Source organism: Ovis aries, chromosome 1, assembly GCF_016772045.2.
Source record: "Ovis aries strain OAR_USU_Benz2616 breed Rambouillet chromosome 1, ARS-UI_Ramb_v3.0, whole genome shotgun sequence".
In the NCBI taxonomy this organism is placed as follows: Eukaryota; Metazoa; Chordata; class Mammalia; order Artiodactyla; family Bovidae; genus Ovis; species Ovis aries.
The window spans coordinates 9,137,778-9,154,256 of NC_056054.1; the positions used below are offsets into that span (position 1 = coordinate 9,137,778).

A 16,479-nucleotide genomic window follows, 5' to 3' on the forward strand; every position below is an offset into this window, starting at 1 on the left:
TTCAGTTGCTCAGTCATGTCCAACTCTTTGCGACCCCATGAATCGCAGCACGCCAGGCCTCCCTGTCCACCACCAACTCCTGGAGTTCACTCAAACTCACATCCATCAAGTCGGTGATGCCATCCAGCCATCTCATCCTCGGTCGTCCCCTTTTCTACCTGCCCCCAATCCCTCCCAGCATCAGGGTCTTTTCCAGTGAGTCAGCTCTTCGCATGAGATGGCCAAAGTACTGGAGTTTCAGCTTTAGCATCATTCCTTCCAAAGAACACCCAGGACTGATCTCCTTCAGAATGGACTGGCTGGATCTCCTTGCAGTCCAAGGGACTCTCAAGAGACTTCTCCAACACCACAGTTCAAAAGCATCAATTCTTCGGTGCTCAGCTTTCTTCACAGTCCAACTCTCACATCCATACATGACCAATGGAAAACCATAGCCTTGACTTAGACGTAACTTGGTTGACAAAGTAATGTCTCTGCTTTTTAATATACTGTCTAAGCTGGTCATAACTTTTCTTCCAAGGAGTAAGCGTCTTTTAATTTCATGGCTGCAGTCACCATCTGCAGTGATTCTGGAGCCCAAAAAAATAAAGTCTGACACTGTTTCCACTGTTTCCCCATCTATTTGCCATGAAGTGATGGGACCAGATACCATGATCTTAGTTTTCTGAATGTTGAGCTTTAAGCCAACTTTTTCACTCTCCTCTTTCACTTTCATCAAGAGACTTTTTAGTTCCTCTTCACTTTCTGCCATAAGGGTGGTGTCATCTGCATATCTGAGGTTCTTGATATTTCTCCTGGCAATCTTGATTCCGGTTTGTGCTTCATCCAGCCCATTGCCTGTTGGTATAGTATAAAAACCCTGTGGGTCCACATATGGCCCAGTTTCTCTCGTGGAGAGCAATAGGCTTCTCACCTTGGCAAACGTGTTTTCTCTAGCCCCTTTTCCTGGGGTCTGTGCCCCTCTGCAGAGCCACTCTCAGGGAGCGGCCCTAAAGCCATCTCTCTTTCTAACCTGTTTGCAGGGCTCTGGAGCTCACCAGTGGCAAAGACGAGATCTCCTTGTTGGTGGAGCAGGAGTTCTTGAGCCTCACCAAAGAGCACCTCATCCTGGTCACCAAGAGCTCGGGGGAGCTGGAGGCACCCAGAAGCAATGCTGAGGGGCCCAGACAGCCAGCCCCCTGCCTTCTCATGCCTTCACTGGTGTCCAGCAGCAGTGAGCACCCAGGAGCCTCCGTCATGGCTGGTGACAAGCTCCTGGAGCCAAAGGTGGCCGTGTCAGTCGTTGGCAGCCGGCCAGACTGTGATTCTGCCACGTCTACGGTCACGGGCATCCTGCGTGCTGCCAAGGTCAAGAGTGCCAAGGGGACAGAGGACAGGAGCCGCAGCCTGGGGGCCTCCAGCTCGGAGATCAGCAAGCTCCTGGCTCAATTCCCACTGAAGTCCACAGAAATGTCCAAGGCCCCCGACAGCAAGATGGTGTTGGAGGAGACCAGGGTCATCAAGGACTTCCTGCAGAGCAGCATGTTCAGTGGCCCTGGACCCAGAGAGCCCGCGGGGCTGGGCCCGTTCCTTCTGCTGCCTCCCCCGCCTCCGCCTGTGACTCCCAACAAACTCCCCGAGCTCCCTGCTCAGAAGAAGCAGCTTCCAGTGTTCGCCAAGATCTGCTCCAAGCCCGAGGCTGACCCCATCATGGAGGGGTACCAACTGATGGGTGAGTGGGGCTGGGAGCAGGGCTAGGAGGCATGCTTGCTAGGAGGAGAAACTTAGCACGTGGGCTGCATCAGGCACACGGAGCATCGCTGTGCAAAGTAGGGCAAGGTAGCCTTGCTGATGAGCATGGTCCCGGGGTGCAGGCTGTTTTCAGCCCCCACAGCCCTCCTCTGCCAGATGCTCATATACAGGGCACGTCTCATGTAACCAGACATGGTGGCCCTGAATCCAATACACTTTGGGAAGAGGGAGAGGCCTGTTTTGTAACCGACTGGGTTTTTAAATCCATAGGCACCTGAGGACATTGAACGAAGCATTTACCCTTGCTGGATCCAGGGTGAAAGTGCAGCCAGGGGACTCTGAGCTGAATAGGAGGGAATTTAACTGGCTTCTGATGGAGGCTCCTGTCCTGACCATGATGCCTGGTCCCCTCTCCTGGGGATAGGGGGTGAATGTGTAAACTCTCCGGGTGCAGGCAGACTGCTGGCCCTGGGGTTTGTTCCCAGGGACTCCAGGGCTTTGGCAAAGTGCATTCCCACTCCTAAATCGAGGAGTCCGCACCCTCCCCGGATTGCCTCCCCAAATTCCAGGATTCTGCATTTTGTGTCTGTTCTGATCCAGCTACTCAGGCTGGATGGTTCCAAGAAGGAAGATTGGCGGCAGTGACACTTGCTTGCCATCAGCAGTCACTGGGAGGAAGCTGGAAGAAAAACTCCCCCCAGGCTGTGAGAGATGGGTAAAGGAGAGATGCCTGTATTGGGAGGGCCCAGATCCATCTTCCTAAGAAAACAGGGACACAGTCACCCTAGAGAACATTCTGTAGGAGCATTTTAAGAACCCAAGGACTCCAAACTGTGGATGGCATGCTGGACTCTGGGTCCTGGGCAGGCCTCCAGGGGTCCAGGGGCTCTGGGGACGATAAGCTGTGTATGTGAGATGATGGGGCATACCCGGGGGAGGAGACATGCCTCCCACCTCCTTCTCTCCTCTGTCAGACAGGGCTGCTGGTTTGGAGACAGTTCTGTCCCACACACCTTCCCACCATTTGCATGTGTGTGTACAGGTGTGTGCGTGAAGGTGTGCTGAGAGGAACTTTGCAGATGGAAATGCAGTCTGGGCACATCTGAGTGTAACCCTTCTGTGTGTGTAGCTGTGTATGTGTGTGAGCACGCGAAAGGAATGGCAGGAAGGGATGTGTGTGTGTGTGTGTGTGTCTGTGTATATAGCCTTTGGAAGAGGGAGCTTTGGAGATGAGTGAGTGGCAAGTGTGTTTCAGGTGGCTGGGGTGGGCTGTGATGGCAGGTGTGTGGGCCTCTGGGGAGAGGGCTATTATTAGTGGGTACTGTTATCTCAGCACTGGCTGGGGGCCACACTCTGCAACGAGACAAGCTCTAGGAAAAGACACCAGGGACATGTTTTGCTAAAAACTGTCATTTTCTTCTGGCTCAGGCTAGAGCAGCTTTCTCCTTTGCTGGGATGGCAGTAAGCGGGCAGGCCCCATCCTGTCCAGACTCAGCCCCAAGGCCATGGGCTAGTGGGACTAAGAGTTGGTGGGATCGTGTCCACTCCCAACAGGTGATTATGGGCACAAGCCCTCTGATCCTATTGCTACCAGCATGATCCACTGTGCCCGCCATGTGTCCAGTGCCATTTCACAGCCAAGCTCCATGGAGACCAGGACCTCCAAGCTGGGAGAAGCATGAAGGTGCTGAGAGCAAGGCCCTCTTCTCTGCTTCAGCCAAGCAGTGCCTTAAAAAAAAAAAAAAAAATATATATATATATATATATATATATATGTATATATATATATGTATATATATTATACGCTTCTCTGGTGGCTCAGCAGTAAAGAATTGGCCCGCAATACAGGAGACCCAGATTATTTGGGTTCAGTCCCTGGATCAGGAAGATCCCCTGAAGGAGGGCATGGCAACCCACTCCAGTATTCTTGCTGGGAAAATCCTATGGACAGAGGAGCCTGGCAGGCTACAGTCCATAGGGTCACAAAGAGTCGGACGTAACTGAGCATACACGAACCATGTATTTACGCTTGCAGTATGGTGCATCCCCCTGCCATACTTTGTTGGAAGAAAGAGTTTTGTTGGAAGAAAGAGTTCCATCGCTCAAAAGGAAAATCGGGTGAAAAGCCACTGTTGTAGGGGGATCCTTGGTGGTCTAGGCAGTGTCCTTGCACAAGGGAGACTTGGTCTGTTTGGAGAGAGAGAGCTGAGCCTGGCACCGGCAGCAGCCAGTGGCTCACTCGTGCCTCTGTGCCTTTGCCTGCGGTCACCCATGGCTCTGGGTGCAGGGCCTCGCTGCAGACCTCCTCCTCCTGGAATCCCTCCGGTCCTCAGACAGAAGCTGTCTCAGCCGCCCTCTTCCCCCGCTGTGTCCCTCCATCACCTCACGGTCCCCATCTGCCTTGTCCCGGAGCTATTTCTGGGTCTGTCTCTCTCTTCCTCCGTGTTGTGAGTTCCTGCTGGGCCAAGTCTGGCTCTGACTCATCCAAGTGTCCCCAGGACTCAGGTCAGAGCCTGGCGCTGATGAGTGTGCTGAATCGCCACGACGACTTAGCAAGAGGAGAGTCTCTGACAAGGGACCAGCTGCGTGTTGTGTGGGAATGTGTCTGCGCCAACCACCCCCCCCCCCCACCGCCACTAAGCCAAGTGTGCTCCCTGAAGACAGGAACTATCCGGAACCTTTGTGATCCAACCTACAAATGGTTAGAGGGAAGGAAGGGAGGCAAAAAGAGGGAGAAAGGAAGAAGCGGCAGGGAGGAAAAGAGGAAGGAAGAAAAGAAAGAAAAGAAGGTAAGGAAAGAGAGGGAACTAAAAGGGAGGAAGTTTTTTAAGGAGGAGAGAATGGGATTAGGGAAGGGAGGATGGATGAGTGGATGGAAGGAAGGAAAGATGGATGGGTGGGTAAAAGGATGGATGGATGGGTGGACAGACGGAAGAAGACAAGAATGGATGAATGCATTCATGCATGCAAGGGTGTGAGACCGTCATGGGCGCTGGTCAGGGAAGGCTTCAGGGACTGGACTTGGACTGAACTTGGTTGAGAGAGAGCCCAGAGTGGTGGGAGTCTCAGGTGTGCTGCGGAGGATCCATGACTTTGTCCACAAGACCATGCTCCCCCCATCCAGCATGTGGTCTTCCAGAGTCACTGACTCAGCTTCTCTCCTGCTCTAGAACGGAACCCAGGTGCCAAGGAGCTGACCAGGGGCCGAGAGAGCCTCTTTCTCAGCCAGTGGTCCCCGAGCCGGAAGGACACCTGTGGTGAGGAGGGTGGCAGTGACCCCATGGCTCTGCCGGCCAAGAAGCCTGCCTGGCAGGCTGAGAAGAACCTGCTCTATGAGGTCCTTGGGGCCACCAAGAACCCAAGCGGGCAGCTGAAACTTCGTGGCAAAGTGGAGGTGGACAGGCTGGAGCTGAAACGTAAGCTGACCCTGCCCAGATCTCTCTATGCAGGAAGAGAGTCTATGCAGGAAGGGATTTCAGAAACCCTCATAGGCCCCTGGAGTAGCTCTGTCCTCAAACGGCTGTCATCCATGGGCAGGTCACTGTCTTTCCCTAGTCCTGTAAAATGGGGAAATGGCTTTCTTCCTGTGTCACCCCTACAGGGAAGAGCTCAAGAAATCTAGCTGACTTTCAGGGGTCACATGGGCCTTATTGGTGGTTAATTTGAATATAGCCCTGACTCAGCATGTCTTATGTCCCCTCAAGTTGCCTGAGCCAAAGAAAATCCCGTGCTTTAAGATTATTTCTACATTTTGAAAAAAAAAAAAAAGATCATTTCTACATTTCGATTATTCACGTCTCAGCTTTCTCTCCCTTGTACATCTAAAACTGTTTTAGTAAAACATTCTCCCCTCAACAAAAGGTGCTAAAAAGGGGACACTGATACCCCATCTCTAACTCTTAATCCCACAGGACATATTATAGAAGGAAAGAATCCAGGATTCATATCCTGAAACAACTCCATCAAATATCATTCATTCAGACTAATTTGGGATCTTACCAAAGGGGATTATATAATATTTTTAAATATTTTTAAAAAATGACTCTGGCATAGATGCAACACCTACATAAGGTCCTCGCTGTTGCCAAGTGCATGTCCCCAGTGGGGTGCTTTAACAATTTGATAAGAATGGCTTCCCACAGCGTAGCAATTGTTTGTATCAAACTGGATTTTTCCGAAGCACTTGAAGGAATATAGTTTTGCACGTAGGTGAGACAAGCTGGTTGATTGTATCTCTTGCTAAACTGCCTCCTTACTTGTGAGTCGTGAAGGAGATGCTCCATGGCAGACCATGCTGGGCCTCTCACCCCTTCCACGTTGGCAAGATGTGAACTAACAGTGTTTTCCTTGAGCTTTGAAGAACGCTCTGGGAGCCTTAAAATACCTGACTGGTGAGAACACTAACTCTGGGGGCAGTCATGGAGCTGGGGCAGGCTGGCCTCTCCCTTCCTCAATCACGAAACGTTCTACCTCTCCTGTGACTTACAGTTAACCCACCTGTGACCGGGGCCGACAAGAACAACCTCAAGTACACGGGGAACGTGTTCACCCCACGCTTTGCCACCGCTTTGACCTCAGCAACTCTGAACCAGCCCCTCTGGCTCAACCTGAACTACGCACCTCCGCCCGTGTTCACAAACCCCTCCACCTTCCCCCAGTACCAGGTGAGTGAGCAGGTCCGGGCCCAGTTATCCGGTGGTGGCCGTCCAGGGAGGCGCTGTGGCTCACAAGGAGCCTCATTCACAAAGAGCCGTGGGCTCATTAGTTACTTTCTTCACAGGGACACCATCAGACCGACTGCCAGATACGCGTGCGCATGCATCTCACACACACACACACACACACGCACACGCACACACACACGCGCGCACACACACGCACACACACGCGCACACACACGCGCGCGCGCACACACACACACGCGCACACACACAAGCGCGCACACACACATGCACACACACGCGCATACACACGCACACACACGCACGCGCACACACACATGCACACACACACGCACACACGCACACACGCACACGCGCACACGTGCACACACACGCACACACACGCACACACACACACACGTGTGCCTGTTTCTCATTTTCCTTTGTCTGGATTCCGGCTCACTCTGTGCTGTGTCTTTCAGAGCCGCTTGGCTAATCCTGGGCTGTGAAGTACTTGGGCTCCCAGGGAAGCCTGACCGACGGCACAGTCCTCGTTTCCCACCGCCTCCTGGGGCTTGCTTTGTAGTCGGATGACACGTGGCCTGGATTACTTGGGACAGTCCCCGTTTTGGTCTTTTGTCCCAGCATAATTATTCATTGTACCCCCTTTCACTCTCAAGCGTCCCAGATGACAAATTATGTGGCCGTTTTATTTCAACTACAACCTAGCAATCTTAGCTTCTACCGGCTGAGGTGGCTTGGTACACAGTCTTGGTCTTGGACTGAGAGCTAAGAGGCGTCAGACACAAAGGGGTGGGGGAAACGCTTGCAAGGCTGACGGTTTTACTCACACAACTTATTTACTCCGGGAAAATGTAGTTTCTTTCGTTCGTCTATTTAACTTAATCTCCTGTAAGAGCTGCCACCCACTGGGTAGAGAGATGAAAAAAAAATCAAATAAATGTCCATTCTGATTTAAACCATAGTCCGAACCAAGAGCTTAAATAGTCCCTCCAGGTAGTGTTCCGTTGCTCCACGACAGGTGCTCAGCGCCTAAGATTTCTCAGTCTTCTCTCCCCTCCCTGGCTGCTTGCCAGAATGGCGTGCAGGTGTACAGAAGGGGCAGGCCCCTGGGAGCCTGCTGCCCCAGCCCAGCCTGGCCGAGCCCAGGGAGGGCAAAGAGAGAAGGAGATACAACCTGAAGATCTTCTCGTTCTGCCCCTGTGCCCCTCCCCCTTCCACTGCCCCTGGGCTCCCAGTGGCATTTCCTCCTCCTCGACTGCAGCAGGCTTAGCATCCTGCATGAGAGGTGGGTCTTCTCTACTCCATGTGAAGCCCCTCTGAGCTGGCCCGCTGGACTTAGCCCCTGATTCTTAAAACAGGAACTGAAGTAAAGGGGTTTAGCATGGTCCTTTCTCTCCAAAGTTCTCTCCACCCTCTTTCTCAAGCCCCACCTTTGAGGTGAGACGGTGTAAGGAAGCGTGATCCATGGGAAAACCCCAGGTGCATCCATCCTGAATCTACCATATGCTCTCCTGGAGAAATACCCTGTTCACATCCTCATTGGTTCACCAGCTCCTTCACTGAAGTTCCTCCACCCTTGCACATTTGTTATTGAGTCATTTATCCCCGATGTACTCATTTGTATGTATTTATTTTCTCATTTAAACAATTAAAAAAAAAAAAAAAACTCCTTGCTTCACACTGACTGCAGGCTAGGGATTCCAAGGTGACTAGGAAGCTCGGAGTCCAGTATGAGTCAGGGACAAATCCAAGGCCAGCACGGTGTGCCCCTCACCTCTGAGAGAGAAACAACTGCATAATTTTATTTAGTGTAAATTGATTCACTCTCAAATGCACTCACTCACGGGGCTCACCATGTAAAGCTAATTTGCAGTGGTTTGTTTTGTAAAGAGGCGACAGTCTCTCTGCTATGTTAACTTCTTCTGACTTGACTTTTGGCATGGGTGAGATTTGGAAGTATTCTTCTAGCAAGAAGGTCCTTTGTCTTCAGAGATGCTGGTGTTTGCATCACAGGGCTGACTCTGAGCTTCCTGGGCCTCTGGGCAGAAAGGCCCTGGCTGGTAGGGCCCCTTGCTTCTGTGCAGCACTTTAGACGCTGACTGAGCCCAGCTGAAGTCACTTGTACACGCCGACCCTCCCAAGGGGTAACAACAGACAGCGTGACTTACCTTTTCCCAGCTTCTCATGATTTCATGATACCAACCAGCTTCAACACAGCTGATCAAGGGGTCTGATATGATCAAAAGAAGCCAGGTTTTAGAATCATCAGAATTGGATTTAAGGGAATTGTGCTACTTGCGAGCTGTGTGGCCTTGGGCAAGTTAGCCAAATGTTCTGAGCCCTGGTCTCCTCACCTATGAAATGGCCTCATAATAATTACAGTGGCAGCAAATACTTGAGTCAATTGTAAGGTTAATTGAGTCCATGGATGGGAAAGGGCTTTGTAAAATCTCAAGTATGATACAGATGTTGGTTCTTATTGTTGCTCAGCCCTGGTCTTCCTGGGACACGGGGTCAGGGAGGTCTGCAGACCTTGAGAAGGCACACAGGAGAAACAGGGAACAGTCTATCCCAGTCTCTCTTTCCTGCTTGACGTTAGGAATAAAGATGAGGTCCCAAATCCAGTTTACTCAGAGCTTTGCAGGGGACGGACGAAGAGCCGTGGAAGACTAACTCCCCAGCACCCAGGAGCTCCAAAGAGAATCCCAGCTGCTTGGCACAAAGGAATTCTGCTCCCAATTAAGGAGGGCGGACGCCTGCAAAGAGGTCACAGCCTCAAGCAAAGAGGAATGGATGTGTATTTCCCTTTGCTTGTGATTTCATAGAATTGCAATTTGAACAACTAGAAATCCCCTTCAAGTCACTGAGGGCTGCTCGTACTGATGAATACGGCATCGTCTCCTGAAAACCCACCCCATGATGGAGCAGGGACGAGCGGCTCACATATCCTAAGGGTCGCCTCGCCCAGAAAGGCGTGGGGAGGACGGTGGCCCAGGGGAGTTGGCTGTGGAAAGCAGGGCTGAGCGCTGATGGGGAGGTGGTGAAACAGAAGAGGGGAACTTAGAACGTGGCCTTGGAGCCCACTGAGGCCTGGGCACGGGCAGGGCAGCCCCATTAGCTGACTTCCCTGCCCCAGTTCAGACCATGCCCGGGCTCACAGGCTGGTTGTGGGGGTAAGTGGGGCTGCCCTGGGCCTTGGAGCTTGAAGAAAAGGCAAGCTTGTGCACTGGATTCAAGCGATGGAGGGGTTGGTGGATGTGGGGGAGCCCCGGCCACGGTCAAGTGCAGGTGCATGGGAGCAGAGAACAAGGAAGGCCCTGAGAGGATTTGCGCCTAGGAGAGCTGGGAGGCCTTCCCCAGAACCCCACATCAGGGATTTGGAGCCTTTTACAAGTAGTCCAGGGGCCCTGAGGAAGTCATCAAGGGCAGCTCAGCCATCAGCGCTCTGATGACTGGCTCTGCAGAGTGCATGATGGAGGCAGCATCTCTGGTGTGGAATCTTCTGGAAAGACATATTCTGGTCTGAGGGGTGCCTTGGGTTTTGAGCCGCATCTTATGGATTAACTCTGTATTGGCAGGTAGGGGCAGCCTGGGCCTGGACGAGTCATGAGCCGACCCCACCCACAGCAGCAGTTCTGCTGTGTGTGTGTGTGTGTGTGTGTGTGTGTGTGCACAGGGACACCAAAGGCCACTCTGGACAGAGTTGTGAATAAAATTTCTACTTCCCATTGGGCTGAGCTGCCAGGCAGCTTCTTCAAGTGGTGGGAGCAGTGGGGATAGGGGGCAGACGGTGAGAGATGGTAAAAGCACCGAGCACTGGCAGAATCCTTACTACAGGCTGGGTACTATTCTGGGCCCTTTAGACAGATTAGCTCATGTATCTTCACGATAGTCTTTATCATCAGGTACAGACACAGGCATACTTGTGGGCAGACAGACACCCAGCAACAGAGACCCAGACTAACACACCTGGGTTCACAGGCGCACGTTTGCACACAGAAGCACATGGCCGCAGACACAGATGGAAGCCCACAGGCCAGCGTGTTTAAACAAACATGAGGGAACCTAGCACACACGACACAGACAGCCTCAGCACCTCCTGCCTTGGGCCAGGAATGGGCTTTGGCGAAGGGCGCTTAGAAAAGGGCATAGACACCAACAGAGATCATCTGGCTACCTTCACAGGCTTTGCAGGCTTAAACACACATAATTTCAGACACAAGGGAACAGAGGCTCAGAGAGGTGAAATGATTTGCTCAAGGTCACACAGCCTAAGGAGCAGATCTGGATTTCAAAAGACAGCAGGTCCCTAAAGGTCATGTCTTACATATTCAATCAAAAGGCTGTGAATCTTGCTAACCAGGGGCTTCCTGTGTGGTGTGAGGCATGCCCGCTCAACCTGATTCCAGCTGGACTAAGCAACTGGGGGTCATGGGTGGTGGGCTGGACTCTGCTGTGTCTGGAGATCCAGGCAAGGGAGCTGGAAGCTGAGTTGAGTGGCTGCCATTCTCTGGCAGGGAGCCTATCACCCCATGGCAGTGAGTCCCTCCGTTCTCTCCCCAGGGCCTGTATCCTCAGCGGGCAGCCAGGATGCCCTACCAGCAGACCCTGCACCCCCAGGTGGGGTGTTACTCCAGACAGGTGAGTCGATGACCTCCTCACCTCTGTCCCAGCCCATGGAGGCCTTCAGGTCAGAAGGATGTCTGCCCCCTTGTCTTTGTCCAGCTGGTCACCAGCCATGCTTTCTGGCCCACATTTGACCCCAAGTTACAGACACAATTACCAAAATGCATGCGGCCACAAAGCAGTGTCCCCAGGAGACAATGCTGGCTGGTGCTTACAGAGCCATTACTGTGCGCCAGGGCCTTACCTGCGTTCGTTTATTCCTCAGAACCACCCTACGAGGTAGAGTCAAGATGAGGAAACGGAGACACAGAGAGATGAAATAATTTGCCTGAGTTAGCCTTTGCTGTGGCAACAAACAGCCTCAATGTCTCAGAGGCTTTAAGCAATACGATGTTTAATTTTTACCCAAATATCTACAGGTTGTCTGAGCTGCACTGGGGTTGGGTTCAAGCCTTTTTTAAGTGTCCCCCTGCTGGGCCCAGGCGGAAGATCACTTTTGTGCCTGCCATGCTGGATGGGGGGAGTGTGGGAGGGCTCAGAGCTGGGACGGGATTGTGTTCGCCCACCTTCCACCGGCCTGAGCTGATCACACGGCCTGGCCCCGCATCACTTGGGCTGGGAGTCACAGCCCTCCCATGGTCTCCTCAGCTAAAATACAAGACACCTCAGTCCAGTTCAGTCACTCAGTCATGTCTGACTCTCTGAGACCCCATGAATTGCAGCACGCCAGGCCTTCCTGTCCATCACCAACTCCTGGAGTTCACTCAAACTCACATCCATTGAGTCGGTGATGCCATCCAGCCATCTCATCCTTTGGTGTCCCCTTCCCCTCCTGCCCCCAATCCCTCCCAGCACCAGGGTCTTTCCAGTGAATCAACTCTTCACATGAGGTGGCCAAAGTACTGGAGTTTCAGCTTCAGCATCATTCCCTCCAAAGAACACCCAGGGCTGATCTCCTTCAGAATGGACTGGTTGGATCTCCTTGCAGTCCAAGGGACTCTCAAGAGTCTTCTCCAACAACACAGTTCAAAAGCATTAATTCTTCAGTGCTCAGCTTTCTTCACAGTCCAACTCTCACATCCATACATGACCACTGGAAAAACCATAGCCTTGACTAGACAGACCTTTTTGGCACAAAGTAATGTCTCTGCTTTTGAATATGCTATCTAGGTTGGTCATAACTTTCCTTCCAAGGAGTAAGCGTCTTTTAATTTCATGGCTGCAATCACCATCTACCTGCTCCAGGTAGCAGGTCATCGAGTGAGTTTGGAGCCCCCCCAAAATAAAGTCTGACACTGTTTTCACTGTTTCCCCATTTATTTCCCATGAAGTGATGGGACCAGATGCCATGATCTTCGTTTTCTGAATGTTGAGATTTAAGCCAACTTTTTCACTCTCCTCTTTCACTTTCATCAAGAGGCTTTTTAGTTCCTCTTCACTTTCTGCCATAAGCGTAGTATCATCTGCATATCTGAGGTTATTGATATTTCTCCCAGCTATCTTGATTCCAGCTTGTGCTTCTTCCAGCCCAGCGTTTCTCATGATGTACTCTGCATAGAAGTTAAATAAGCAGGGTGACAATATACAGCCTTAATGTACTCCTTTTCCTATTTGGAACCAGTCTGTTGTTCCATGTCCAGTTCTAACTGTTGCTTCCTGACCTGCATACAGGTTTCTCAAGAGGCAGGTCAGGTGGTCTGGTATTCCCATCTCTTTCAGCATTTTCCACAGTTTATTGTGATCCACACAGTCAAAGGCTTTGGCATAGTCAATAAAGCAGAGATAGATGTTTTTCTGGAACTCTCTTGCTTTTTCCATGATCCAGCGGATGTTGGTAATTTGATCTCTGGTTCCTCTGCCTTTTCTAAAACCAGCTTGAACATCTGGAAGTTCACGGTTCATGTGTTGCTGAAGCCTGGCTTGGAGAATTTTGAGCATTACTTTACTAGTGTGTGAGATGAGTGCAATTGTGCGGTAGTTTGAGCATTCTTTGAAATTGCTTTTCTTTGGGATTGGAATGAAAACTGACCTCTTCCAGCCCTATGGCCACTGCTGAGTTTTCCAAATTTGCTGGCATATTGAGTGCAGCACTTTCACAGCATCATCTTTCAGGATTTGACATACCTCCACTGGAATTCCATCACCTCCACCAGCTTTGTTCATAGTGATGCTTTCTAAGGCCCACTTGACTTCACATTCCAGGATGTCTGGCTCTAGGTGAGTGATCACACCATCGTGATTATCTGGGTCATGAAGATCTTTTTTTGTACAGTTCTTCTGTGTATTCTTGCCACCTCTTCTTAATATCTTCTGCTTCTGTTAGGTCCAGACCATTTCTGTCCTTTATCGAGTCCATCTTTGCATGAAATATTCCCTTGGTATCTCTAATTTTCTTGAAGAGACCTCTAGTCTTTTCCATTCTGTTGTTGTCCTCTATTTCTTTGCACTGATCGCTGAGAAAGGCTTTCTTATCTCTTCTTGCTATTCTTTGGAACTCTGCATTCAGATGCTTATATCTTTCCTTTTCTCCTTTGCGTTTCACTTCTCTTCTTTTTCATAGCTATCTGTAAGGCCTCCTCAGACAGCCTTTTAGCTTTTCTGCATTTCTTTTTCTTGGGGATGTTCTTGATCCCTGTCTCCTGTACAATGTCACGAACCTCTGTTCATAGTTCATCAGGCATTCTATCAAATCTAGTTCCTTAAATCTATTTTCCACTTCCACTGTATAATCATAAGGGATTTGATTTAGGTCATATCTGAATGGTCTAGTGGTTTAGTTAAACTTAAATCTAGGTAAATGGTGAATAAAATTTTAGTAGAGCTATGTCCCAAATACTGCATGGACCATACTTACACGAAAAAATTTTTTGCTGTTATCTTAAATTCAAATTTATCTGGGTGTTACCTATTTTTGTTAGCTAAATCTGCACCCCCTACTCCCATGGGTAGGTCGGGGGTTGACATCTGCTTGACAGTAACGCAGTGGCAGATTGGGGTTTGACCTCGAGCCGGCTGGCTTCAGTGCCCATGTTCCCAGTAACTATGGCTTACTGCCTCTTGTACACAGATTCGTAAAAATATAGTATCAAAGTAAAGCAGCAGAGGGACTTCCCTGGCAGTCCGGTGGTTAATTCTTCAGCTTCCACTGCAGGGGATGTGGGTTCGATTCCCTGTCCAGGAGCTAAGATTTCACGTGCCCTCCGGGAGCTAAGATTTCATGTGCCCTCCGGGAGCTAAGATTTCACGTGCCCTCCGGGAGCTAAGATTTCACATGCCCTCCGGGAGCTAAGATTTCACGTGCCTTGTGGCCAAAGAGAAACAAAACACAAACAGACACAATACTGTAACAAAATAAAGACTTTAAAAATGGCCCACATCGAAAAGATCTTAAAAAAAAAAATCAAGCATCAGAGATGAAAATACAAACACACACTCAGACACAAATAAAGATGTGTTTCCGTATGTGCCACTGGACTGGATGTGTGTGGGCCTGAGCACACACAGGCAACACGAAACAGCACTTCCAGAGGGTCTGAGTGTCTTGCATGAGGGGTGGGCTGTGAGGAGAAGAGCTGAGAACAGCCTACATTCCCAGTCTGGCCTTGCACACTGCCCCCTGCAGCGCACACAGCCAAGTGAACAGAGCCCACCCTCAAAGCCACGGACTCCTCGGCCTCTCCCTCTCTACCCTTTCTCTTCAAGCTGCACCTCTGCCCTGAAGGATGTTAGAATGTTCTAGAAGATAGGGAAGGGACTATAAGTATGGGTCACTTTATCACGTGGGCCAGCGCTGCTCTTTCAGCAGTAGAAGCTTTGCATCCTGAGATGAAGTCACGAGGGGAGGCAGTCAGGCTCACAGAATCCCAGTCTTGTCCCTTCCACCCCACGAGCAGTGATTCTGTCCACCTAGCTCCTCAGCAAATGCTTTTAGACGAAGTTATGTGTGGGCATATATTTGAACCAGTAACATTAAAAACCTGGTATCAGATTTTAAACACCTTAGAGGCGATCACTGTGGCTGGTTTCTTAGGTGTCCTCCCAGTGATATCTGTCTATACAGGCATTTTTGTATGAATGTGGCATTCTGGGCACACTGCTCTATCACTGCTTTTGTCAGCAAAGAGATGACAAAAGATGTCTTGGAGATGGTTCCAGAGCCCTCTACACAGCTCTGGTTTATGGTTTTTTCTCAGTGACATGTAGCTAGGGCACAGTTTTGAGTGAAGCTTTTATCAGCTCTAAGACCTATGTCTTCTTTTTCACGTCCGTTTCCTCTCAAGTCCCGGGTCTGGGACTCCCACCCCCTATACTGGAAAAAGCAGTTTTTTTTTTTTTTTTTTTCCTGCCACGCTGACTCTTGGGGGTCTGTCCTGGGAGGTCCCTTCCTGGATTCTCTCTGTGAGCTCTTGGCACTTTATGACCTTCAGCTCATCCTCTTGGGGGTTTGGCAGCCACATCCAGCATCACCGGATCCTGTCTGTCCACTGGGGGAAGGATGGGGAGGGCCAGGAGGGATGGGCCCAGACTTCCAGAAGGAGCGAGCACAGTGGTAGAGTCAAGGGACATGGGGACTCTGACAAAACTCGGACACTTGAAACACTTGCTAGGCAAATTCCTTAACTTCCCTGAGCTTCGGTTTCCTCGTACCTAAAATGGGCATCCTAATGGTCCTACCTCATGGGGGCTATTCGGAGTTTAAATGAGAGAATCCACATGGAGGGCCTGGCACACCCTTATTATCACTTAATGACCCCTAGGCTTTATCATCTTTTTAAACTAGATAAGGGTGTGCAGGGTGAGAGCGGGCAGTCAGTATGCTGAACAGCTGAGCAGCTTGGACCCCACTCTTGCTGTGAAAGTGGAAATCCAAGAATTTCCCTAGGTTTGACCAAAACACACAGGAAGATGGATATCAGCTCCACATACGACATTTGGAGCTGTCAGTGGTAGAATACAGTGCTCACAGTGTAAAGAGCTCCCCATCATTTTAGGTATTCAGGTGGACATTGGTCTTTTCTTTCCTCCATCCACCACCTCTTTCTTTCTTTACTTTTTTTTACTTATTCGCTTGACACATGTTTATTGAGCAGCTGCTATGTGATGGGCACAGTCTTAGGGCTGAGGATAAATCAGTAAATAAGACAGATGGGGCCCCTGCCTTGCCAAGAAGACAGTGGGAGCCCTGCTTCTTGGTGAGTCTGATCTAGGTGGTCTCCGAAACCCAGTGGATTCCTACTTTTCTCTAGGGTTTGAACTGAATCCCATTTTCCCTTTTTGGCCTTTCTCTTGCACTCACACTGTCCAGTAATGTAACCAGCAGCCATGTGTGGTTATTTACATTGAAACCAACTAAAATTAAGTAAAATTTAAAATTCAGTCCCACTAGCCCATTTCAAGTGCTCAGTAGCCACGCTTATGTCTGGTGGGTACCATATTG

At 50.3% G+C, this 16,479-nt stretch overlaps 1 protein-coding gene across 1 annotated transcript in view; it reads left to right on the forward strand.

Annotated features, from left to right (window-relative positions):
* The window catches only part of C1H1orf94 (chromosome 1 C1orf94 homolog), a 44,193-nt gene that overhangs the window by 20,105 nt on the left and 7,609 nt on the right, over positions 1 to 16,479 (forward strand). The window contains exons 2-5 of the mRNA XM_004001783.5: positions 1,023 to 1,711; positions 4,902 to 5,147; positions 6,220 to 6,395; positions 10,980 to 11,057. Coding sequence (XP_004001832.1) covers positions 1,023 to 1,711; positions 4,902 to 5,147; positions 6,220 to 6,395; positions 10,980 to 11,057 — 1,189 coding nt within the window. The remainder of the gene's footprint in view (positions 1 to 1,022; positions 1,712 to 4,901; positions 5,148 to 6,219; positions 6,396 to 10,979; positions 11,058 to 16,479) is intronic.